We start from the raw sequence: 26,738 nt of genomic DNA, 5'->3' as shown, positions 1-26,738 counted from the left end.
TAGTAGTGTTTGTCATGTCATGACTCTAATTTTCCGGGGTATAGGAAGGACACAATCGACAATGCAGTGTTTGAAGGCACGACATAATCAATGTATATTATTGTAAAACTGAAAAACTTGGCATTGTCATCGATAAATTCAGCCTTGTATGAAAGTTTCAGAAATGTGGTCGAGGATCTTAATATAAATGTAAGTTATGAGGTTCTCAACTTGAATTTAAATTACAATTTCATTCTTCAGTATCTCTCAAGTGACGTAGTTTTCCTGTGTAGTTCCAAATCTCATGAGCAGTTTATCCAGATCATGATACTGAAGCAGTTGCAGCTAATATACTGAATTTAGATTATAAAGAATTGAACATTATACATTACAGTGTAAGTTAATTATTCAAAATACATATTTCATATTACAACTGCAGATCAAAAACGTCGGAATGGATACTCCATTCTTGTGACGTCATCTTCAGTGTACCTACCCAAGTTGCCTGTTGACACCTGTTACCATGATAGCGACCCGGGTTTGAGTTCAGCCAACCATGAAAATAGGTCATGTAACAACATTGGAAGTTATGTTACAATCTACAACCAAAGGAATACCCTATCAGGGAACACATTTAGTCTATATGCTGTCCTGGAGTTATGTGAGGTCAAGGTCATGGGTAGGTTTTTATAAGAGCTGATGATGTAGAATAATTTAACGGTTACTCACTGTTATCACTACAAATAATGAATAACACACCACATTTATCCGTAGCTCGTCATCTATTTTCTAAATGTGTCGAAAAATATCTGTGTGATGGTGTGTGATGGTGTGTGTGTTTGAGGATGTGTGGTCGTGAGTATGCGTTTGTGAAGGTGTGTGGTGGTGTGTTTGTGTGTTTGTGTGTAAGCGAATATATATATAACCATATTTGAATGGAAATTCAATTAGTTCTTTATTGTGTTTTTGCTAACACATGACTTCAGTGACTTAAGTGAGCAGAAAAACTAATATAGTCAACGTTACATTTATCTAGTGTATTCACACTTGTACCGAAAACATAATTATATTTTGTATTATAAACATTGTTTTATTTTAAGTATTTTGAAGATGTTATGGCATTTACATCAACTCTGTATCATAAAATCACACAGAAATTAATACAAATTTGACAATAATGGAAATAGAACATAGACATAGGATAACACATCTATAATCATGGCCCTAGTCGGGACAAATGATAACACATCTAAAATCGTGGCCCTAGTCGGAACATAGGATAACTTACATCTATAATCGTGACCGTAGTCGGGACATAGGATAACTTACATCTAAAATCGTGTTCCTAGTCGGTACATAGGATAACTTACATCTAAAATCGTGGCCCTAGTCGGGACATAGGATAACTTACATCTATAATCGTGGCCCTAGTCGGGACATAGGATAACACATCTATAATCATGACACTAGTCGAGACAGGATAACACATCTAAAATCGTGGCCCTAGTCGGAACATAGGATAACTTACATCTAAAATCGTGGCCCTAGTCGGGACATAGGATAACTTACATCTATAATCGTGGCCCTAGTCGGGACATAGGATAACACATCTATAATCGTGGCACTAGTCGAGACAGGATAACACATCTAAAATCGTGGCCCTAGTCGGGACATAGGATAACTTACATCTATAATCGTGGCCCTAGTCGGGACATATGATAACACATCTATAATCGTGGCCCTAGTCGGGACATATGATAACACATCTATAATCGTGGCCCTAGTCGAGACATACGATAACTTACATCTATAATCGTGGCCTTAGTTGGATCATAGGATAACTTTCATCTATATTCTTGGACCTAGTCGGGACATGAGATAACTTTCATCTTTAATCATGGACCTAGTCGGGACATAGGATAACTTTCATCTTTAAACATGGACCTAGTCGGGACATAGGATAACTTTAATCTTTAATCATGGACCTAGTCGGGACATAAGATAACTTTCATCTTTAAACATGGACCTAGTCGGGACATAGGACAACTTTCATCTTTAATCATGGACCTAGTGGGGACATTGGATAACTTACATCCATATACATGAACCTAGTCGGGACATAGGTAAACTTACATCTATAATCGTGGCTCTGGCGGGATATAGGATAACTTACAGCTATAACCATGACCCTAGCGGATCATAGGATAACTAACATCTATGAATCGTGGCCCTAGTCGGGACATAAGATAACTTTCATCTTTAAACATGGACCTAGTCGGGACATAGGACAACTTTCATCTTTAATCATGGACCTAGTCGGGACATTGGATAACTTACATCCATATCCATGAACCTAGTCGGGACATAGGATAACTTACATCTATAATCGTGGCTCTGGCGGGATATAGGATAACTTACAGCTATAACCATGACCCTAGCGGATCATAGGATAACTAACATCTATGAATCGTGGCCCTAGTCGGGACATAAGATAACTTTCATCTTTAAACATGGACCTAGTCGGGACATAGGACAACTTTCATCTTTAATCATGGACCTAGTCGGGACATTGGATAACTTACATCCATATCCATGAACCTAGTCGGGACATAGGATAACTTACATCTATAATCGTGGCTCTGGCGGGATATAGGATAATTTACAGCTATAACCATGACCCTAGCGGATCATAGGATAACTAACATCTATGAATCGTGGCCTTAGTCGGGACATAAGATAACTTGCATCAATAATCCTGACCAGAATCAGCCCGTTCCCTATACTTTTTATGTACAATGGTAATATTAATGTTAATCACATGATGCCTTATCTACATCGTTTGAGAGATTTTCTACATCGATACACTGGTATAACTCAATTGTAGAGATGGTTATTTAAAAAAAATTGTAATTTTTACTTATTACGCAAATCATTATTATTATTGTTTGCTGCGATGTTGAAAGTAACCCAGGTCCATTACAAAACATAAAAAGTTCACTCAGAAACAAAACAGTGCTGGCAGAAACAGAGTTAGAGAATAATGATATATAGTCTGTGTAACTGAATCTCGCTTTAGTCTCCTAATATCTAATTGACTGTGATAATCAGATGTAGTCCTTTCATCCAAACCCACTTAGGTAAGAGAGAACTACCTGTCCGGGGGATAGGGTTATAGTATATCACAAGTGTACTCTTATTTTGAATATAGAAATTGATTTAGAGAGGGATGACATTGACTAATTATGGTTAGAAATACAAATTTACAATCATAGATGTCTTCTTGGATGTTTATACAGACCAAAATGTAATAATTACTTCTGGAATACATTAGATGATGCATTGACCAGAGCTACTGATACATAACTGGAGGTGCTTCTGACAGACGATAGCAATATTGATATGTAAAATATATCAATAAATCACCATTCATCACGACGTCTAGTTAACGTTTTCAATGAACAAGAATAATACCTGATAGTGCCTCATCCATTGATGAACCAACAACAATAACACCTGAAGTGCCTCATCCATTGATGAACCAACAACAATAACACCTGACGATGCCTCATCCATTGATGAACTAACAACAATAACACCTGACGATGCCTCATCCATTGATGAACCAACAACAATAACACCTGACGATGCCTCATCCATTGATGAACCAACAACAATAACACCTGATAGTGCCTCATCCATTGATGAACCAACAACAATAACACCTGACGATGCCTCATCCATTGATGAACTAACAACAATAACACCTGAAGTGCCTCATCCATTGATGAACTAACAACAATAACACCTGAAGTGCCTCATCCATTGATGAACCAACAACAATAACACCTGACGATGCCTCATCCATTGATGAACTAACAACAATAACACCTGAAGTGCCTCATCCATTGATGAACCAACAACAATAACACCTAAAGTGCCTCATCCATTGATGAACCAACAACAATAACACCTGAAGTGCCTCATCCATTGATGAACTAATAACAATAACACCTGACGATGCCTCATCCATTGATGAACCAACAACAATAACACCTGAAGTGCCTCATCCATTGATGAACCAACAACAATAACACCTGACAATGCCTCATCCATTGATGAAACAACAACAATAACACCTGACGATGCCTCATCCATTGATGAACCAACAACAATAACACCTGAAGTGCCTCATCCATTGATGAACCAACAACAATAACACCTGATAGTGCCTCATCCATTGATGAACCAACAACAATAATACCTGACAATGCCTCATCCATTGATGAACCAACAACAATAACACCTGAAGTGCCTCATCCATTGATGAACCAACAACAATAACACCTGACAATGCCTCATCCATTGATGAACCAACAACAATAATACCTGACAATGCCTCATCCATTGATGAACCAACAACAATAACACCTGACGATGCCTCATCCATTGATGAACTAACAACAATAACACCTGAAGTGCCTCATCCATTGATGAACCAACAACAATAACACCTGAAGTGCCTCATCCATTGATGAACCAACAACAATAACACCTGATAGTGTCTCATCCATTGATGAACCAACAACAATAATACCTGACAATGCCTCATCCATTGATGAACCAACAACAATAACACCTGAAGTGCCTCATCCATTGATGAACCAACAACAATAACACCTGAAGTGCCTCATCCATTGATGAACCAACAACAATAACACCTGAAGTGCCTCATCCATTGATGAACCAACAACAATAACACCTGACAATGCCTCATCCATTGATGAACCAACAACAATAACACCTGACGATGTCTCATCCATTGATGAACCAACAACAATAACACCTGACGATGCCTCATCCATTGATGAACCAACAACAATAACACCTGACGATGCCTCATCCATTGATGAACCAACAACAATAACACCTGACAATGCCTCATCCATTGATGAACCAACAACAATAACACCTGAAGTGCCTCATCCATTGATGAACCAACAACAATAACACCTGAAGTGCCTCATCCATTGATGAACCAACAACAATAACACCTGACAATGCCTCATCCATTGATGAACCAACAACAATAACACCTGACGATGCCTCATCCATTGATGAACCAACAACAATAACACCTGACGATGCCTCATCCATTGATGAACCAACAACAATAACACCTGAAGTGCCTCATCCATTGATGAACCAACAACAATAACACCTGATAGTGCCTCATCCATTGATGAACCAACAACAATAACACCTGACGATGCCTCATCCATTGATGAACCAACAACAATAACACCTGAAGTGCCTCATCCATTGATGAACCAACAACAATAACACCTGAAGTGCCTCATCCATTGATGAACCAACAACAATAACACCTGATAGTGCCTCATCCATTGATGAACCAACAACAATAACACCTGACGATGCCTCATCCATTGATGAACCAACAACAATAACACCTGAAGTGCCTCATCCATTGATGAACCAACAACAATAACACCTGAAGTGCCTCATCCATTGATGAACCAACAACAATAACACCTGATAGTGCCTCATCCATTGATGAACCAACAACAATAACACCTGACGATGCCTCATCCATTGATGAACCAACAACAATAACACCTGAAGTGCCTCATCCATTGATGAACCAACAACAATAACACCTGAAGTGCCTCATCCATTGATGAACCAACAACAATAACACCTGACGATGCCTCATCCATTGATGAACTAACAACAATAACACCTGACGATGCCTCATCCATTGATAAACTAACAAGAATAACACCTGGTATTGCTGCGTCCATTGATAAATTAACAAGATCAGCACTTGACCAGTGGCTCATCCATTGATGAACCAACAAGAATAACACCTGACAGTTGCTCATGCATAGATGAACCAACCAACAAAAATAACGCCTGAAGTGCCTCGTCCATTGATGAACCAACAAAAATAACACCTGAAGTGCCTCGTCCATTGAGGAACCAACAAGAATAACACCTGACGATGCCTCATCCATTGATGAACCAACAACAATAACACCTGATAGTGCCTCATCCATTGATGAACCAACAAGAATAACACCTGACGATGCCTCATCCATTGATGAACCAACAACAATAACACCTGATAGTGCCTCATCCATTGATGAACCAACAAGAATAACACCTGACAGTTGCTCATGCATAGATGAACCAACCAACAAAAATAACGCCTGAAGTGCCTCGTCCATTGATGAACCAACAAAAATAACACCTGAAGTGCCTCGTCCATTGATGAACCAACAAGAATAACACCTGACGATGCCTCATCCATTGATGAACCAACAACAATAACACCTGATAGTGCCTCATCCATTGATGAACCAACAAGAATAACACCTGAAGTGCCTCATCCATTGATGAACCAACAACAATAACACCTGACATTGTCTAATCCATTGATGAACCAACAACAATAATACCTGACAATGCCTCATCCATTGATGAACTAATAAGAATAACACTTGGCCAGTGCCTGATCTGTTGATGAACCAACGAGAATAAAACTTGACAGTGCCTCGTCCATTGATGAACCTTCATTAATAACACCTTCCATTGCCTCATCCATCAATGAACCAACAAGAATGTCACCTGACAGTGCCTCATCCATTGATGAACCAACAAGAATAACACCTGACGGTGCCTCATCCATTGATGAACCAACAAGAATAACACCTGACGGTGCCTCATCCATTGATGAACCAACAATAATAACACCAGACAGTGGCTTATGAATAGATGAACCAACAAAATAACACCTGAAATTGCCTCATCGAATCGATGAACCAACAAGAATAACACACGACAGTGCCTCATCCGTTGTCCTTAGCCGGGACATAGGATAACTTACATCCATAATCGAAATAATTTACATCCATAATCGTGACCCTAGTCGAGACATATGATAAATTACATACATAATCGGAGCTCTAGTCGGGCAAGGGGTAATCTAAATCTATAATCGTGATCCAAATCTGGACATAGGATATCCTACATATATTATATTGGCCCTTGGCGGTATCTATGATAAATCTATGATAAATCTTTGATAACTCTATGATAAATCGATAGTTGTGGTCCTATTCGGGATTGATGATATTCGTATTTGTAGCCGTAGCCGGAATGTATGATAACTCAAAACTGTATTTTAAGTCCTTGTCGGGATTTAGGATAACATACATCCATGATTGTGGGTCAAGTCTGGATTGAAGATAAATACATCTTAAAATACGTAAAATAGGGAGGAGAAAAAAGTCATGACAGGAGAAACAATCTATTATAAGAATGAGCCCGAGAATAAGTGCACCACATTACAAAACAGATCAAACTTGAATACCGTATTTTTATTGTTTTTATTTAAAACAATATCTTAGAGTAGGATGCAGTCACTCATTCAGTCATTTATCAATTTCTTGTTATTTGTGACGTTGACATGTTGTAAGCAATCCATTCCGATATTAACAGGTGCGTGTCCAGCGATATTACTAAAAGATGCTTTGTACATGTATATAATATTTTAATTTATGGAATGTCTTTTGATTTTTGCTCGTTTACCTGAAAAGAATTTTTGATAATATTATACATACATTGAAGATGGATATAAGTAAAAACATTCATTATTACTTTGATGCCGCACAGGTTGTCCACTATACAAACACGGTGCTAACTGTACAGAAAATTGTTCAGTTAACTGTATCAATCGTCTGTGTTTCCCAGCAAATGGCGATTGTATGCAAGGTTGTCAACCTGGTTACAAAGACAGTACATGTGAAATCCGTGAGTATCCACTATCATTTTTTAATTTTTATTCATAAAAAGTCCTTTCATTTCGTTCATGCGGTAATATATCGAGGACATCCCTAATCAACTTGAAACAGAAAACATAATCAATAAAACAAACAACTAAAAACAATTTTTTTTTCAAAATGCATATGTTCTATGTTCGTCAAACGCTGACGACATCACATGTTTTTGTTCTTTTTAAGATGACTTTGTGTTGAAATATCAACTTTAGATTTATCAACGATTTGTCATTATGAATCTTTTTTAATTATGTATACATGATTTTACATTGTAACTGCTCATATAATTATTTCAAAATCATTCTTTTTTCATTTTCGTGACCATTTCTTTCCATTTTACTGTGTACTAATTTGATAATTTATCAATATTTTCTACGTTTCAGCTTGTGACAATTATTTCTACGGTAATAATTGTGTAAGCGAATGCCATTGTAAGAGAGGACCTTGTAATGTCACAAATGGCATATGTCCCAGCGGAGGATGTTCGCCTGGATACAACGGATCAACCTGCAGCACGAGTAACTATAGAAAATATGTGACTGCCATTATTTTCTACTCAATAATCACCTACTTAACAATGTTTCATCAATGATATCAGCAATTACGATAATTAGGATAGGTTTATCAGAAGGATTTTCCCTTAAACTTGAAAGGTAGTATAAAAAGCACGCGATTTATTGGATTTTTTTCTCCCTTTAAGATATTACGTATCTGATTCTGTTTCAATTCCTACTACCCCTTCGATTATCAGCTGGTTTCAATATTTTACATTGATATTTTCTATTCGAAGTATAATGAAGAAAAAGAAAAAAAATATTACGAAGCTTAAAGATATTTGCACATTAGAGAAATTTTATGACACTACAAATACACCTTTCTAACAATCATATATATTTCATTAGTCGTATTGATGTACTGGCAATGCCTTTACTTTCTTTCGCTCGTTAAAGGTTAAGGATATCAACTTATATAAACCTTTCAAAGCACAATATTGACAAAATCCTGTATTGGCTATTGCATGGACTTCAAACATAGAAGAGAGTGATGGTTGAAATAAGGGAAGCAGAGGCAGATAACAGTTTAGGTTATTTAGCCCAGTACCCTCAGACTCAGTTGTGCGTTGCTTGTCCGTCGTCCGACGTCAGCTTTTCCCTTTTAATAATGAAAATGACTAATGAACTGAGCCTGTAGCATGCTGAGTTGACTGGTTGATATGTTTGCTCAAAAGAAAGACCTTGGCCTACTTTAAATGTTGCAGTTACATTTCAAAATGTCAAAGGTATTAAATCCACCAAACGAAATTAAAAGTAATATCAAATTACGGAGGCGAACTTCCTCCTCTTTTTGCGAGAAATTAGAAAGGTAATACTTTTTTTAATCAGAGCATCTTGTTGCTAATCTACATGATCAAAATGACAGTTTAGAATTCACAATGATAACGTTTCCCTCTTTGATAGCGTTTTTTTCTTAATATCAATATATTTGTTTGTCTTCCCTTTCGAAACCCTCATCGTATATCTCAAAATGATTTTATAATTAACTGGAAGTTGCAGCAGTTAAATAGCCTGAGAATTTAAATTTCTAATCCCTGATGAAAATCAGTTAGGCGATCCCTACTGGAGATGGTTTGTATTTTTCAGGAATACGGAATGAGTCAAACTGTGCTTTTGTGAATGTGGCTTTGTATAAGGGGTCCGTCTTACCCAAATTGTTCTTTGTAACACCAGTTACTACAATGATAATCTGTATTTCAAAATAATAGGTATTAACTGGGTAATAGACTTCACAACAAATCGTTTTTATACGCCGCTGGAGGCGGTGGTATATTGGCGTCATCTTCTCCGTCTGGCCGTCCGTACGTCCATTTCTTTTGAACGCAACTCCTCGATTTTTCTCTGATTTTTCGGTTCTGGTTTTTTGTAAGATTTATGCCATTTTCAACTTTGTATCTGTAGCTTGATCTTAGTGGAGCTTTGTGAACGCAACTCCTTCTAAATTAATGATAAGATTTTCATAAAACTTGCTCAATGTCACTAATACAATGGTTCGATGTGCATGAAGGGGTAATTTTACTGTTCATTGATTTTTGTAAGATTTATGCCATTTTGAACTTTGTGTCTGTATCTTGCTCATTGTGGAGCCTTGTGAATGTAACTCCTCATAAACTAATGATCAGATTTTCATGAAACTTGCTCAGGTCCCTGTCTCTTCCAGCTAAGCTAACTGGTCTCACAGACTTCATTTTGCACTTATGTATACATACATGTTAAAAGCGATGATTAAAAGGACCAATCTTGACCTTTATATTTTGTGGCGGCGTATATAGTGTCCACGGCACTCTTGTTACTTAAAGGCACTTAATTTGTTTTCTTTTTGCTGTTTCATGGGTTCTAGTGTATTCATATCACAATTCAATAAGTCAAAATATAATTACTTTATTGATTAGTTTGGATGTAAACTGAATCTTTACATGTTTGAGTTGATTTATAATGGTATATTATAGAGTGTGAAGGTGGAACATTTGGTGACAACTGTGAAAACAACTGTGGAGAATGTTATACAGGAACAAAGACATGTGACTACAGAAATGGGTCATGTACAAGTGGTTGTAAACCCGGATTCAAGCCAAGCCAGTGCATTGAAGGTAATGTCGTATAAGACTTTAGGATGGGTTTCGGTATTTTTGGGAGGGGAAGGATATTTAAAAAAGGTGTAAATTATCAGAATTAGTTTTATAAAATGAAAAGAAAAACATCGATGCAATCACGACTGCATGGCATGATTATGTCTGGCATATTTCACGTGATGCATTCTGTAGATTCACACAAATGAATGAATAGATAAATTGATGTATGACTGATATGTATTTCAACCTCTAAATCAGGTACTGTAACAGAGTATGCAGATATTAGCAAAATCATACAAAATCTATATCTATATAAACATAATATATGTGGTGAAAGGAAGCATCAATTTTGATAAGTTAAACATTCATTGATATATCGTACTTTGTTTCATTTCTGAACTGGTCAACTGTTAACTTAACATGTTAAAATCAAATTTGTAATGAATCTCAATCAAAAACTTGATTTATATAAATACATAACCTAACAACCCGACGTCCACACTTGGTGGCTACTAACTACCATACTAACCAGGTGTATCGGATAATCGATGTTCTCCATTGCTGCTAGATTTCAAATCAAGGGGCTGCAAAACAAATTCGTTCGGGATGACCGGTTTTCAGTAAAGAGTCACTCTTTAACATGCATAGCTATTACATTTAGTAAGCGTTAGTTAGTAATGTAAGTATTACAGCTAAATTTCTCTTCTAGGCCAGATATTGTCCGTGTAGTTCAATAGGCTGCATAACATCATCGAATCAATCAATCGAATAAAAATTATCAAGCTTTGAATAACCATTGATTTGTACGATTCAAGGAAGGCTGTTACTTTTCAGTTCATTTGATAAAAACACATACACGAAAGTCGTTGACGATATTTTCTATATGTAATTTCGGATGATGTGTTCGGGAATACTTTGAAACAAGTTAATTTTCGCCTGTTTCGACGTTTTGTCAAAACGTCAAAAAATAAATGATGGGCTTATGTCTGACGTTGAAGCCGTATTACATTTTCTTTGTGTATGTAAATATTTTGCATTTGTATTTTCCCTCGCAAGTTAATTCAGCAATCGATCAAAATGTCGGGAATCGGACTTTGTCATAAATCGTATATTATCATGTGTATGCAAGATGTGTTTTTTTTTTATCTGAAATTCATGAAATGTGATGATGAACTATTTCTAAAGCCGATTTTCAAGGCCCTCAGAAATCAATATATTTCATTGTCTACACATTATTATTGATTAATCATTGCATTCAGTTGGTCTTTAGTGACTTATGAATGCCAACTGGTCAAACACAAATATATGAAGCGCAATGAATTTGCCTGTGTCCAGCTGGCTTCTATTGAATGCCAAGTGAAAGCAGTTCAATGCTTATATTTACATATTTCTTACATAATCATAGTTTTTATTTTTTAGTGGGTAAATGTAACTGATATGTTTCCACACATTGTTATAGTAATAGTTACAGCAAGAATGATATTATTTTCAGTTTGTGATCCAGGGAGTTACGGCAGGAATTGCACACATGACTGTGGTAGCTGCTTAGATGGGGAACCATGTCACCACATCAATGGCACGTGTTTAAACGGCTGCGTTCCTGGTAAAAGGGGCAACAAATGTGACCTAAGTAAGCGACTACCATATCATATCAAAATAATTAAAATGCTTGCTCCTTCTATCTCATTACCTCTCACTATACTTTTTAATAAAACTCTTGAGACAGGCATTATACCTTCCAGTTGGAAATATTCTAACGTCACTGCTATCTACAAAGGAAAGGGGATAGACAATGATGTAACCAGTTACAGGCCTATTTCAGTGACCTCATGTTTTAGTAAGATGTTAGAAAAGATCATATTTAAATATTTCTTCAACCATCTTTCTTTATCTGAAATTATATCAAAACATCAGTCAGGATTTATGCCTAAAGATTCAACTATATCCAAATGCTTTCCATATATCACATTATAATTAGTAGTTAAGATGATGATAAAGAGTTGAGATTTGTATTTTGTGATATAAGCAAGGCATTTGATAGTCTGGCATGAGGGTTTATTATATAAGCTTGAATCTTATGAAATTAAAGGTAATGTTTTAAGGTGGCTACAAACTTGTCTATCTAATATAAAACAACATTTAGTGATTGAAGGCTTTGCCTCAACCTTTAATTCTGTTAATGCATGAGTCCCCCAGGGTTCAGTTCTAGGACCTTTTCTCTTTTTACTGTACATAAATGATATCACTGACTGTGTTAACGTTCAAAGTTGAAGTGGCTGAGTCTCTTGGAAATGATTTAAATTCTATAAAAGATTGGGCTAAAAATGGGATATTCCGTTTAATCCATCTAAAACAGAATCAATAATATTTTCAAAGAAAATCATACCAAACCATCCAGATATTTATTTCAACAATCAACTCTTAACAACCTCTTCCGACCACAAACATCTTGGTTTAGTATTCAGTAGTGATAGAAAATGGAATAAGCACACAGATTTTATATATTAAAAAAGCAAATAAAAAAGGAATATTCTGAGATTTCTAAAAACAATAAATGAGAAAATCCCTTTCAATACTATATATATCCCATATAAGGCCAATTATAGAGAATGCTGATGTTGTCTGGGATAACTGTCCAGTCTACGCTAAAGGTAGAAAACTAGAATCTATAAATCTTGAGGCTGCAAGGTCAATAACTGGGCTACGCAGAGGTACCTCAAATGAAAAATTTTATTCAGAGCTGGATTGAATGTCCTTAGATTACATAAGGAAAAAACACAAAATGATATTAATGTACAAAATCCTAAATAAAGAAACACCTGAATACTTATTTGATATTATCCAACCATATTTTAACAATTTTGAAGAGTCAAGGTATCAACTTCGAAATAATAGAATGTTTAATGAACCTATTTGTCGAACTGTAAGCTATATGGATAGTTTCCTTCCAAACATGATATCTGAATTTAATCAAATAAGTAATCTCATGATTAATATTCACTCTGTAAGGCACTTTGAAAAAAAACTCAGAAGAGAAGTAGGACCAATAAAATTAAATATCATTCTCTGTCAACTAAGGAATTCAGCCAACTCTCTAAGTGATGATCTGCATAAAGACCATCTTAATGATAACCCATCTTGTGCATGTGGTACCCCAAATGAAAGAGCTCAACATTTCTTTTTGACTGACCTTAATATATTAATCCTAGACAAAGTTTATTACAAACCCTAAATAACCATAATCATAACCACTAGGAACTAAACTATGTCTTGCATGGTTGCCCAATCTGTACCATCCACATCGCTAAATCATTGTTTGGTGCTGTAGTTAAGTATATTGATGATACAGAAAGGTTTTAATGTCCATTGTTTAATATCTATATTCTTTATCTTGGTCTGAATACCCCTTTTATTTAGAATAATAGTCCTTTGTTGTAAGAAAAATGTGCTTTATGTGTACTTGATTAGACATAGTAAACTGAAAAGTTGGTGGATTGTTAATCATCTTCTTATAAACATAAGATTAAAGTATAAAAAATAACAGAGTTGTCTCCCATAATTTAAAACTGATAAGTCTGTCAAAATTAAATCTATGATTGTATGTATGTTATGTAGGGTTTGTATGTGTGATTGTATGTTTGTGTGATTGTATGTATGTATGTATGTATGTATGTATGTATGTATGTATGTATGTATGTATTTTTGTATATACGTATGTATTTATGCACCGTAATCTGATACAATTAATTTATTATCATAGATGTTACACGAAATGGTTCTAAAAACTCACGGTGATAATCATGGTAGTGAAAAAATCTGTTAATCATAGAAGGATTAATTTTGTGTGAAACAGTGTATACGTACTGGCGGATAAGACTAAAAATATATTGGTTAATGCAATTATATCATTACAAACATTCATACTTGTAATAATTCTAACTTCATGTCTTTTCAGATTGTACAGCTGGTACATATGGCCGAAACTGCACACAACATTGTGGTAACTGTCTGAATGGCTCACATACATGTACTAAGACGAACGGATCGTGTCCAGATGGATGTTTGGCGGGTTGGCAAAAACCAACGTGCAAGAGTGGTAATTACTTTTGATACGTTTACTTACAAATTACAATCGATTGTACGATTTTCACCAGTTGACGTGAGTGATTATACATGTAATGGAACAGTTTCATTTTGTTTATCTATTTATCTATTTATTTTTACTTATTCATTTATCTATTTATTTTTACTTTTTTCATTTATCTATTTATTTTTACTTTTTTCATTTATCTTTATTTGTTTTTGTAATCGTAATCCATGACTACATGCTATGCTAACTCGTTAGTAAAAAACTGATTGTACTTGGTGTATACAAGAATCCATAACACAAAGTGCCAAAAACTAAAAGTTTGGACAACCCCTGAAATGGAGTCCGACGAGAATATTTAATTTTACAATAAAACTATTCAATTTATGTTTTATCCATTTTCTGATATTATCAAACAATATTTCAGTGTTGCGATAGCAAAAAATAAAATTGGAGTAAGCGATATAAGAAATTGATTGTTAATATTTAAGCTGGTTTTGACGTCAGCATCATAAATCCTTCCTGTTTTAGCCTGTGAACCTGGACACTATGGAATAAACTGTGCAGAGCCGTGTGGAAAATGTAAGAACGATCAGACATGCAACAGAACTGATGGAACTTGTGAGGACGGCTGTAGTCCTGGTTGGAATGGATCTTTCTGTAAAGAGAGTAGGTTCACTTCTTTTGTAAAATATTGCAGCATAATGCTATCAGGTCTCAACATATCTTCTTCCGGAATAGAAATAGAATTTATAATGCTTGTATATGTGATGATGAAAAAGCTATTAACTTGTATGACATGTATCATGTTCGTTTCTTGTTAATATTGATGGTTTCTTCGTGGCCATTCCATTTCACACTATATTTGAATTTGATCTACCTGATCAAGGTAATTAACGGAGGAAAACTCTTCATTGTTACAAAGTTTCTTATCAGTAGTATTTCTTCCTTGCTACTATCACCTAAGAAATCGTCTGTTCATATTGTCTTTTGTTGTCACAAAACATAAAAATACCGACGTGCTGATTGCATCATAATTCAAACACAAATTTAGTCTAAAGAGGGCAAATATAAACAAAAGAAAAAATAACACCCCTTAAAAACGTACACAGAGAATAAAACCAGGTGTTCCGGAAGTGTAAAGTGAATGTAAATGTTGATAAATTTGTATAAGTTGTGTGCCATTTTCAAATACAAAAAATGTAAACACAACGGAACCACCAGTTATACTTAAAAACAACGCACACATCCTGGATATGAAAAGTTTAGTCCTAAGAGCCCGTTATTGCACATTGTATTCGTATTGTCTTTTGAAATCTGTCTTTGTTTTATTACAAATTGAGATATTTAAATAATGTCTCCTCATATAATCATTTTTTAAATATTCATTGTTGTTTGAAGGTCAGCAATTTGATTGCTTTGTTAAAAACCAAATATTGCCATCTCACCAAATGCCTCGTTGTCATTTACAAGGTACCATTTTCTACTATGTAACTATTTTTTATAAATGTTGTGTAATTATCTGTACAACTATGATGCAGGATGTTCGATAGGGTGGTACGGAGAGGCCTGCAAGGAGAAGTGCGGTAACTGTGCCGAAGAAAGGAATTGTCATCACATTCACGGAACTTGCCCCCAAGATAATAATGACTATGTTTGTGATCCAGGAAAGAAAGGGGAAAAGTGCAAAACAGGTACAGACTATTTCAGTCACAAGGAATTATTGAACATGTGCAACAATTTATCAAATTTAGACAAGGAGCAATTTATATGTACCTAAGTAACACCATTATACATCATTTAGAAAAACAATGTCAACTGTGAGTTGCCGGTCTGTGAGAAGTGATTACTCATAAAACAAAGGCAAATCAAGATAAAATGTAATATCAATTTATCTAGATTTAGGGCTTACAATCTATAATAAGAAATGAAATAATTTACATCATCTTCATTCGTCCAGTGTGGGCAAATTGTATCAAACGAGAGAATAATATCCGTGAGTCAATCCAACTTGAGGCAACACGCACTATTTTCGGCTTGAGACGGGGAACATGTCACCATATCTTATACAAATAATCTGTTTTAATTCCACATGTAGAATGTCGTCATCTCCATCAAAATAATTTTTTTAAGATTAATAACAATATGTGCCTTGCTCATGTTCATAATTCAATTCAATTTTACACCAATAATGATTCAGATCAATATCCTCTTCATCATAATAGACATTTTAATGTTCAACTATCAAGAACTCAAATATTACCAGCTTATCCCAAAAAATCATATCTTAATGGAATAATCCATCTTATCTGTCTCTCACAATGTTGACTATTAGCGCAATAATCAAAGATCTCAACTCGTTGTTGACGCCGAACACCAGTGCACTTCTTTTCCACATTTAATGAACTCAGGAAAATTAATTTAATTTTATGTCAGTTGAGTTATTTTATCTGGTTGAAGATTGTTCTCACTCCTTTCTTCATTTCATTTCCGAATAGTTTATTGATATAAACAATCAATATAATTAGACAGCAAGCTAGAACATATAATAAGTCTTCTCCCAAGACAACATGGTGGTCTGACATACATACCTACATACATACATGCATACAAACCATACATTACATACATATAATAATAAATTTGGTGTTGACAGACTGATCAATTTTAAATCATGGGAGACAACTCTGTTTTTTTTTTGTTTTTTTTTTTTGATACATTAAGGTAACGGTTATAAGAAGATCATTAACAGTTTACCAGCATTTCAGTTTACTATGTCTTATGATATTAAATGTGCATTACATGGACTTTCTCTCATATAAAAGGGCTTTGGGTTAGAATTTCCACGATATAAATGTCAGCCCTTTTCCACTTCAGCGAGGGAGCAAGTGCACATAAAGCACATTTTTCTTATATCTAATGACTATTATTCTTAATAAAAAGGATATTCAGACCAAGATAAAGAACTGATCAGAGTTGTTTCCTTTCTTCATTGTACTATTTCACTAACCAAAGACAACTACTTTTTTTTCTCGCTTTTCAACCTGAGAGATCGTACTCCTCTAAGCATTCAAACATTTATAAATGGTTGCCATGAGACAGATGCAGTTACGAATTATTCCTTTCTTGAGTTGATTCAGAGATTCATTACTGATACCAGATATCTGTTTAAGTAAATATCTCGTTCATACATTGTTGTGTCAGGTCTTTCTCAGCTTGTTATCTGTACGGATTCAGCAAAGGAGGTTAAATATGTATGGACAATATGCCTTTGCTGCATTACATGCAAAATGACTTTCGGACGGGGGCTTGCCCCAGTCATTGAGTGAGTTCCACTAAAATTTCAATATTCATCACTGTATCAATTCGTTACTTGACAGATGTGTGTATTTGTTTATAATAGCAAAAAGAGAGCTTCCATAGGCTATGCGTGTTGCCAAATTACTCTTGTCAGCGAAGTCATGACAACAAAGTACTCTGAAATAAAAGGGATGGAATGGAATATGGATTTCAAAGAGGAAAAGAAACCATGAAAGTCTCTCTCGCATAGTCTGTTTTTAAAGGATTTTAACCAAAGAAAAACGTTAATAACCTACTATTGTAAATTTAGGTAGAGTAGAGCTAAACAATGAATTAAACTGTATCAGACAGGTGTTTTGTCCTTCTAGGACTAGTCAATGATGCGAAGGGCCTATTGCAGTGAAAGTGCTTTGACTTTGTGATAAAAGGACAGCAAATATATGGGTGTAACATAGTACGGTTACACATGCACAATGCATAGTATTTGGGTTTTATTGCGTCAGGGTTGTTCAAAAACTGTAATGAAACATTCGTCAAAAGTTTCCATGCAGCGAATTGGGTAGAAGACTCGTTTAAGACTGATTGACTACAATGCGGTGAAATTTCAAGTCTGCCGTTCATATAGTGTTGAATATAAAGAACATATCCAAATTAGTGTTAAATGTGATATTGAATAATGTTGAGTGTACTGAATATAAATTCCTCAAGTTGAAAATGTTGTGTTAAATATGATATTAAACAATGTTGAATGCATTGAATATAAATTCCTCAGACTGCAGTTACAATGAATACGGATCGGACTGTAGTCAAATTTGTGGACGATGTTTTAACCTCTCGTGTGATTCCGTGTCTGGAAATTGTACCGAAGGATGTCTTCAAGGATGGGCAGGTGTTCAATGCGTAATAAAACATAATGGTAAGTATTCTGACACAAGAGATGTTCAACATATATTTTACCTCCGTATAAAAAATCAGCCTTTTGTGGTCATCTCATGATAATGAGTAGTGTTAATAGTGTTCTCTGAACTTTATTGCAATGGCATTCTACTCTCAACATATGTTTCAAATGCATTTTAAACCATATCAGACTTGTATGGTAGAAGCAATATTTATTCCCTTCCATGGTGAAAACATGCTAATTGTCCCAATCGTGTCCAAAGCTAGTTATATACTAGATGTCATGTAGAAATATATCTGGTAGCAGTCGACTCGTTGTAATCATATAGTTTATTACCATATTCTTTAATCTGATTTGTTCCGGCTTCAATTGTAGCGCTTAGCCCACCGACTTCATCATCTGGATTTGTCATTGCTGCTATTACCGCTGTCATTGTAGCGATTGCTATCGTAACAATTGTGATTGTCGTGGTTAAGAAGAGAAGGTAAACGTTCTTCTCTTTAAGCATAAGTTTACTGGTTGTTATGAATTGTGTAAAGAATTGATTATGTTCTGGATGGACATTTTTATTTCTATCACGAGCGATTTTGTCTTATAAAATAAAGTTTTTGTCTTTTATGTATAATAATCGAAATATTTATCTACATTATTAAACTACATTAAAATATCTTCAAGGAATGAATGGATTTACATGATCTCCTTACTATATTTCAAGGGGGCGCCAAATGCCATACTCTTCTCCACAATATGATGATGATAAACAAAATGAAATAGGTAAGAACACGTTTTTTCCTCTTACAATTGATTCGAACAACAAAATTGCATTTATTATTCACCTGTATAACTTTGAATGATACTGTAAAATTACAAAAATCAAATCCCTACGGTCCTGTTTGTTTAGTAAACCTGATAAATATACTGGTCAAATTGTGTGCGATTTTCATCGTAACTTGATTAACAATTTTGCTATCTGATGTCAAACTTCAAGCATGTATTAATGAATCCAACGTCATGTTTCAAAACAGATATATTGTTGTAACGACATTTCTTATGTAGCATTGCAAATCGCACCAAAAGCACTGTTGAAATGTCCTCTTTGTTATAAAGATAAAATTCATCCATCGACTAATTAATCTCACTTCGTCCGTCTCATTAGCATGCATGTAATATATTGAAAGTGATCGGTCCTTGTATAATTCTTTTGTTTGTTTTTTGTTTTTTTTGTTTTTTGTTTTTTTTAAATATTGCTTTTGTTTTGCTTTTTGTATGTGTGTGTTTTTTTCTGAATATTTCCCACTGTTTCATTCATGGTACATTTAGCAGTTATACAGGAATTAAGTGCAGTCTTATTTGATCAGTTAGAGTAAGTGTTCTATATGTGAACAATTTGATATATTATCTGTTGTTAACAATAAGAATTGTCGAAATACCTATTGATCATTAAAGACAGCTGATCAGTTCCCAATTCAGATAGTCATTATCATTATTTTCTTTAAAACATTGACTATCCGCATGCGGGGAAAAGATATGACATGTAAATCACTGATGAATTAAAAGTCTGGTTATTCGAAATGTGCAAATTTATAAATTATAGCTCGCATTATGATAGAATCCACGATATGTCCAATCATGCATGAACAGGTGCCCTTTATGAAAATATGGCAGCAGACACACATATTGACGAGGAAACAAACCATATAGATCAGATGACGTATGAAAACGTCGGAAATATCAGTCGAAATGACCAACAACAGAATGGAGTGCTGAAAGAAAATCTTCCCCAAGAAATCGTTAGAAAAGAAGAATGCGATGAGTTTATCAAAGATTTTAAGGTATATAGGACTCGTTCATAGTTTAACTGAAAGGTTACACATTTTTTGTTTTTCTGAGAAATTCAATATAATGAAATATATGACATGTTCACTTTTCTATTTCACGAATGGATCACTCGCAAAAAACTAAGAGATTTATAACCATACGCGCTGTGTTAAAGGTCTAAATTTTAAAATACATTTATGTTAAAATGCACAGTATTCACAATAGAAGAAAAACAATTAAATTTAGTAATGCAATTAAGACATTATCTCTGTCTTCACGATTGTCTTATGTGCTTTTGAAGGAGTTTCTGTCCGGAAGCCAGTTCCCTTGTGAAGAGGCTTTAAAGGCTGAAAACAAAAGCAGAAATCGATACAAGACTACATTTCCATGTACGTTTTATAAGAAAAACTTTTGTCATTGAAATATCTCTCAATGTTGCTTTCGTAAAGCTACATGTATTTCTTATTTTGTTATCAAACGAAACATTATTTGTTCAAGAAATTCACTTTATAATAACAAACAAAGAAAAGAATGACATTTTTAAAATTTGAAATTAATTTATTACAAAACGTTACAGGTTTAGGGGTTCATAGAGCCTTGAAGAGAAGAGGCAAAATAAAATTGATCGTATAACCATTTATACACAATTAAGAATACTTGATTTTCAGACGATCATTCCAGGGTGATATTGGATGGAAACCAAGATTACATTAATGCTAACTTTATCAAGGTGAGAAATTCATTCAACCGACATTTTGTTATGTATGAATTTGTGTGACTGTTCGACTTACCCATGTAACTATTCATTTGTTCCTGAATCACTTTGTGTCTTTTTCAATTTTATTGTCATCTTTCAAAGTGGTGCAAAAACTGTGTCATATATCAATAGGCTAATGATTAATGTCATATCACCGATCGATTGATGAAATTTAATATAATTACAAGCATAATTCATCTCATTTAGATGTGTGTACGTCATCTGAACCTAAAAGATAAATATGGGAATATTGATCGACTCTTGTTTTAACACCTTCAATTTCAAAGTTGGAGTACGACAAAGTAGGGCCAAATATTGAATTAAACTACATCATACAACTATTATCTAAGGGCCTAAAATTTGAAATCCACGAGACGACTGAGGGAAATTAGCATTGGAAAGATGGGAGATGCACTTGCAATATCTTTCTTTTATCTGGTGATTCCAAGAAAATAATTCAAACTAGAAGTTATAAAGTTTCTTTTTCAAATATTTAATGCCATTTTTTAGGATCTGGAGGGCACAAACGCGTATGTGGCAACACAAGGTATGTACTATTGCTTGAATAGTTATCAAAAGCTGATAGAAAAAAATGATTCATTCCTTTTACAAAAACTTTTTTATTATTAAAAACGCTTCTTAATTGTATTGTAACATATACTAAGCAAATCACGATGTTTAGAGATGAAATTGATCTAATTGTTGCTCACATCATCATAGGTCCGAAAGCCAGTACGCTTCACGACTTCTGGCGAATGATATGGCAGCTAAAGACTGGAAAAATAGTGATGCTTGCGAAATGCGTTGAACTAGGAAAGGTTGGTGATGCTCTTAGATTATTTTATCTCATTCAAAAATAGTTGGTATACTCATACTGCTAACTACAATTTAAACAGACTATTAATCTTGCAAATTTCATTCGCCATCAATTATCATTAATTATTATTAATACAGATTTGCGGACACCATGACAATTTTAAATTATTGCTACTAATGCTAATTTTCTTTAAAACAGTGAATATAAAAGGAAAGTCCTTTGACAGTCTGCTAAACTAAATGATTAATATCATACGTAAAGCAAAAAGATGAAACCTTATAATATTTTTCCAGAACGGGAGTCTTCTGTAAGTATTATGAGTCTATAGATACTGGATATTCATTGCTATCAAAGCCTGCGAAATGCAGAAGCTCTGAAAGTTTCAATAAGAACCTGTATTTCTCTGATCATTCCAGTTCAAAGTTGAAAAATACTGGCCTGACAGTGGTTCTTCGATTCAACACGGTAGCATGAATATAAGCTGCATATCTTCCACGCAATGTGAAGCATATACAGTTCGAAAATTCAGCCTGGAAAACGAAAATGTAAGTTTTATGTTGAAATAAAAGTCAAACATTGCTTCTCTTGTTTAATTGCTAAGAGTACGTTTTCATGGAATATGATTTGATGATACAGCATCAAGAGAAATGTTCTGTGATAAAATTCATACTTCTGATAAAACAAAATTAATATGATCATTTGCATCCGTCAAGGTTAAATAGCCGAAAGTAACATTTTATAACTTTTGAAATAAACATGTGGTGTGAATAAGAACCCCTCTGCCAGACATTTTCTGGTTATTTATCAATATGAACTAAGAAAGCTCGGAAGTTCAACTTCTACTTGCAATTATTCAATTATTCGCCGTCTTTTGCAAAATAATGACGTTGCCTCATAACAGGCACATTTGCTGAAAAGACGTGAGACTGACTTGTAAAATACTCTACATAATATTGCAAATTTCAGTTTGGATAGCTATAGCTAATCAAAACTAATTGCATGGGAAACTCATTAGTTTGTGTGAAAGTTAATTATTTATAAATAAACAAAACAAGAGGTATTAACATTATTATGCAGGCCTTACCTAAAGTATTTGTGGTTAATTACAGGCAGATGAGAGGAGAGTGATCACCCAGTTCCATTTCACGAAATGGCCAGACCACGGAACACCTGACGTCATACGTTTTGCTCTTCTTTTACAAGATGTGCAATCCGTCGATTCAAAATTGTGTGGACCAATGGTTGTCCATTGCAGGTAGCCTAAACGGTCACCTGAATTACTCACAAATTGAAACCATAGGACTGAATATGTAGTATAGAGTAGAGAAAATGAGGAATGGTATTTGTATAGGGACGAAGTTTAACTTGCAGATTTTCCATCCATGAAAATTATTTGATTCTACAATATCTGGGTATTGAGAAGAATTTAGAAATTTCAGTCAGTTTGATCTTTTTTTGTACACGCCCATCAGCCCCTGCGGGTCATCAAGATAAAAGCACCCTAACACCCTTACATTCATGAAGAGAATTTGATTCTGCCATATTTGGGTATTGAGATGAAACGTTTCAAAATGTTATTCAATATGACACATTTTGGCCACGCTCATCAGTCCCTCCGGGATAAGCCAGGTCAATATGTGCATAACATCAATACTAACTAACAATTCTAGTCAAGTTTGACCTATTTCCAATAGAAAATATAAAAATGTGAGACCATGGCGGTCATGAAATTTACTCTTTCGGTAGAAACTCCAATCCATGAAGAGTATTTGATTCTACCGTACTTAGGTATTGAGAAGAAGATTTTAAAAAAATTAATTCAATTTCAACATTTTTGGCCCCGTACTTTAGGCCCATGGGGGATTGGGACCATGTAATTTACAATTTATTAACATTTGGCCATGGAAGGTTTCTGCCAATTTTCATTGAGTTCAGTTCAGGTGGTACCCATCATACACTAAAACCGACTTTATCGCTTCTATGATTCAGTGCTGGTGTAGGGCGTACAGGGACGTTCATTGCGCTGGATGTGTTGTTCCGACACGGAAAAACTACGGGAAGGGTGGATCCTCCTGCTTACATACAGAGCATGCGGCGAGACAGGATGGATATGGTGCAGACAAAGGTAATGAGGAAAGTTATAAATGTTATTTTTTAAGTAGTTCTCGATTTTTTGAAAAATATGTTTTTATTACGTCAGTTTTATTAACTGCCAGTTAATGGCTATTGATACATATCTACGCATACAAAGTAAATCAAGTATTCAATGTATACTGAATATTTCTGTCATATCCCGTCGAATCACCTTGAAATCTTTGTATTTTCAAGTAATTATAAATGAAAAAGTTCCTTAACTAAAATAGTCTATCAAATGATAAATTGAAATATACAAATTATATGTCATATTACCAATAAAGTACCAATAAGGTACCAATAAATGTTTCTTGTCAAATTTTAGTTCGGTATGCCAAATTTATGTGATATGCTATCACTCGGTGTGTTTTGAAATGCGATTTTTTTGTGTACAAATATAGCTCCAGTACGTTTTTATATACCAAGCATTGGTGGAGCTCTTTCTCATTGACAACACAACTCTAACTATGACCGACTTCGATTCGAAATGCCTTAAATCCCCACGTCTTCTCCAGGAATATGAGGTTGATATTTTTGTATTTGTACACCTAATATAAATACACCTACTGGCAGTTTTTGATGTAAGGAATGACAAATTAATCCATTGTAGAAGAAATCTGTACAGAATGAAATTATGTTGCAAAATATAATGTTATTTGATGCTTGACTGAAAAGCTAAGAACTATGTAAAAATGAAAAAAATAAAAAACAGAAATCATCACTTTTGAGATGATAAGGTGAATTGTGATCGAATCGTTAAAAAACATTCATAATTTGTTTTTAAATTTTAAAAAATTGTTTTAGAAAATAAGATTTTGGAAGGAAAAATTCAATCATTTATTGCTAATAAATCAGGCAATTAGATAGGGTTCGAATTGCTTATTCAAATGTCTTTAATAACTTGACATTTCTTGTTGAAATCACTTTTCTCAAAAATTTTTGTCGTTTAGGATTTGATGAGTGACAACACAGTTACAGTTTATTTTTTTTTTTTTAAATCGTTGCATTAGTACTTGAACTGCAATATTAGCATGTTGTCTACAAATATTTTGTTGTTATCAGAAGCTGAATGGAAAACGTCCAACCATACCCAAAAATCAATTATCAGGATGCATGATTCCAAAAAACAAGGAAAAAAACAGAGACCCAAAAATATTGCCATGTGAGTTGGTTAATTTCTTGCAGAAAACATAGTTTCCACTTCGGATCCTTTTGCTTTTGCCTTACTTGCTCAAAGCCCTTGTTGCTCTTGTTAAAGATAAGTCCATTTCGACTCTGGAAAATGCCACTTGAAAATATCGTTTTCATTTTACACAATTCAATGGTTGCAAATAAACTAGAACTTACGTGTATATTTTTTCAATGTATTCTCGCAAAGCTTGGTTACCAATTAACATCAAGAAAATACCAACATGTAACCATAATCATAATCTAAACTCAAATTCCATAAACTACGTCAGAATATGTACAAAAACAAGATATACAGGGAGACTCCTCCTGAGAAAGTAAAAGGAGAGTGAGACCGAATGTTCTGGAAGAGTAAAAATCTTCCGCTTCAACCTCCATGTAAATCTTGGTCGGTCCAAGTAAGTTAATGTCATTTTCTGAAATGAGAAGAAGGTTTATAACAACGGAACCAACGGGCAAACTAACGAGCATCAAAACGTCTAGCTTCATATCGCACAAAATAGAATATTTCTCAATGTAATCACTATGACGACCGTATAATTTTCATCCTGAATATTTTGAAACCCTGCGTTACCAGCTTGTCCGTCATTTGAATATCGTGACAATGGGAACAGACCTTTGAATATCAAGAGATGCTAGGATATAGCTAGCCATAAATGGAAAATTCACAATACGGAATTTGAAATCATCACGTTTATCATACAGCTTGATGGAAATCTGTCCATGTTGGTTTCGGTGAAGGAAAAAATTGAAATAAGCAGCTGTTGTAGAAGAGTATGTAGTGTCTCTGATTTCCATATTCTGGTGGGTTTATATGATGTTCGTGGTCAATAAATGTCTTGTTACGTAAAGACAAGACGCGATCAATATATCTGAAAGTGAAATTAAACCAAAATAATTGAAAAAAAAAACTTACAGAAAATATCTACATTATGGTATGTTAATTTTCTTAAGCTGGTATTATATACTAGATAATTAACACTTGAAATGAACCCATAGCTATCAATATTTACCTATTTAATCAAAACAACTCTGATTACAGGTCGTTCGTATCGTCCTATTTTATCATCACAACCTGCAAGCAAGACCGACTACATCAATGCAGTGTTCGTTCCGGTAAAAATTATATCTAAATATTTCCTAAAATTAAAAAGCTAAAAGTTACGTAATAAAATATGTAATCACTCAATTTGCGAGACGAACCAATAGCAACATCAGCTGATTCTGAAGATCTGATTTGAATCGTTTTCTTTAAAAATTAATTAATTATATGGTACCA

General features: G+C 34.4%; 1 protein-coding gene across 1 annotated transcript in view; it reads left to right on the top strand.

Annotated features, from left to right (window-relative positions):
• The first annotated feature begins 424 nt into the window (after positions 1–424).
• LOC132563359 (receptor-type tyrosine-protein phosphatase epsilon-like) overlaps positions 425–26,738 on the top strand; it is a 30,929-nt gene continuing 4,615 nt past the window's right edge. Inside the window, exons 1-22 of the mRNA XM_060228120.1 lie at positions 425–658; positions 7,672–7,809; positions 8,219–8,353; positions 10,339–10,479; positions 11,954–12,091; positions 14,417–14,557; positions 15,080–15,217; positions 16,090–16,242; positions 18,621–18,764; positions 19,122–19,230; positions 19,462–19,520; positions 20,388–20,578; positions 20,866–20,953; positions 21,233–21,294; positions 21,832–21,868; positions 22,042–22,139; positions 22,555–22,683; positions 23,248–23,393; positions 24,128–24,263; positions 24,673–24,795; positions 25,334–25,433; positions 26,502–26,575. Coding sequence (XP_060084103.1) covers positions 655–658; positions 7,672–7,809; positions 8,219–8,353; positions 10,339–10,479; positions 11,954–12,091; positions 14,417–14,557; positions 15,080–15,217; positions 16,090–16,242; positions 18,621–18,764; positions 19,122–19,230; positions 19,462–19,520; positions 20,388–20,578; positions 20,866–20,953; positions 21,233–21,294; positions 21,832–21,868; positions 22,042–22,139; positions 22,555–22,683; positions 23,248–23,393; positions 24,128–24,263; positions 24,673–24,795; positions 25,334–25,433; positions 26,502–26,575 — 2,484 coding nt within the window. The 5' untranslated portion in view covers positions 425–654. The remainder of the gene's footprint in view (positions 659–7,671; positions 7,810–8,218; positions 8,354–10,338; positions 10,480–11,953; positions 12,092–14,416; positions 14,558–15,079; positions 15,218–16,089; positions 16,243–18,620; positions 18,765–19,121; positions 19,231–19,461; positions 19,521–20,387; positions 20,579–20,865; positions 20,954–21,232; positions 21,295–21,831; positions 21,869–22,041; positions 22,140–22,554; positions 22,684–23,247; positions 23,394–24,127; positions 24,264–24,672; positions 24,796–25,333; positions 25,434–26,501; positions 26,576–26,738) is intronic.

The sequence above is a fragment of the Ylistrum balloti genome, unplaced genomic scaffold, assembly GCF_031769215.1.
Source record: "Ylistrum balloti isolate Yb309-2 unplaced genomic scaffold, AGI_CSIRO_Ybal_v1 Utg371692, whole genome shotgun sequence".
Lineage (NCBI taxonomy): Eukaryota > Metazoa > Mollusca > Bivalvia > Pectinida > Pectinidae > Ylistrum > Ylistrum balloti.
Note: the sequence above shows the minus strand (reverse complement) of the source record. Positions and strands in the feature narration are given on the sequence as shown.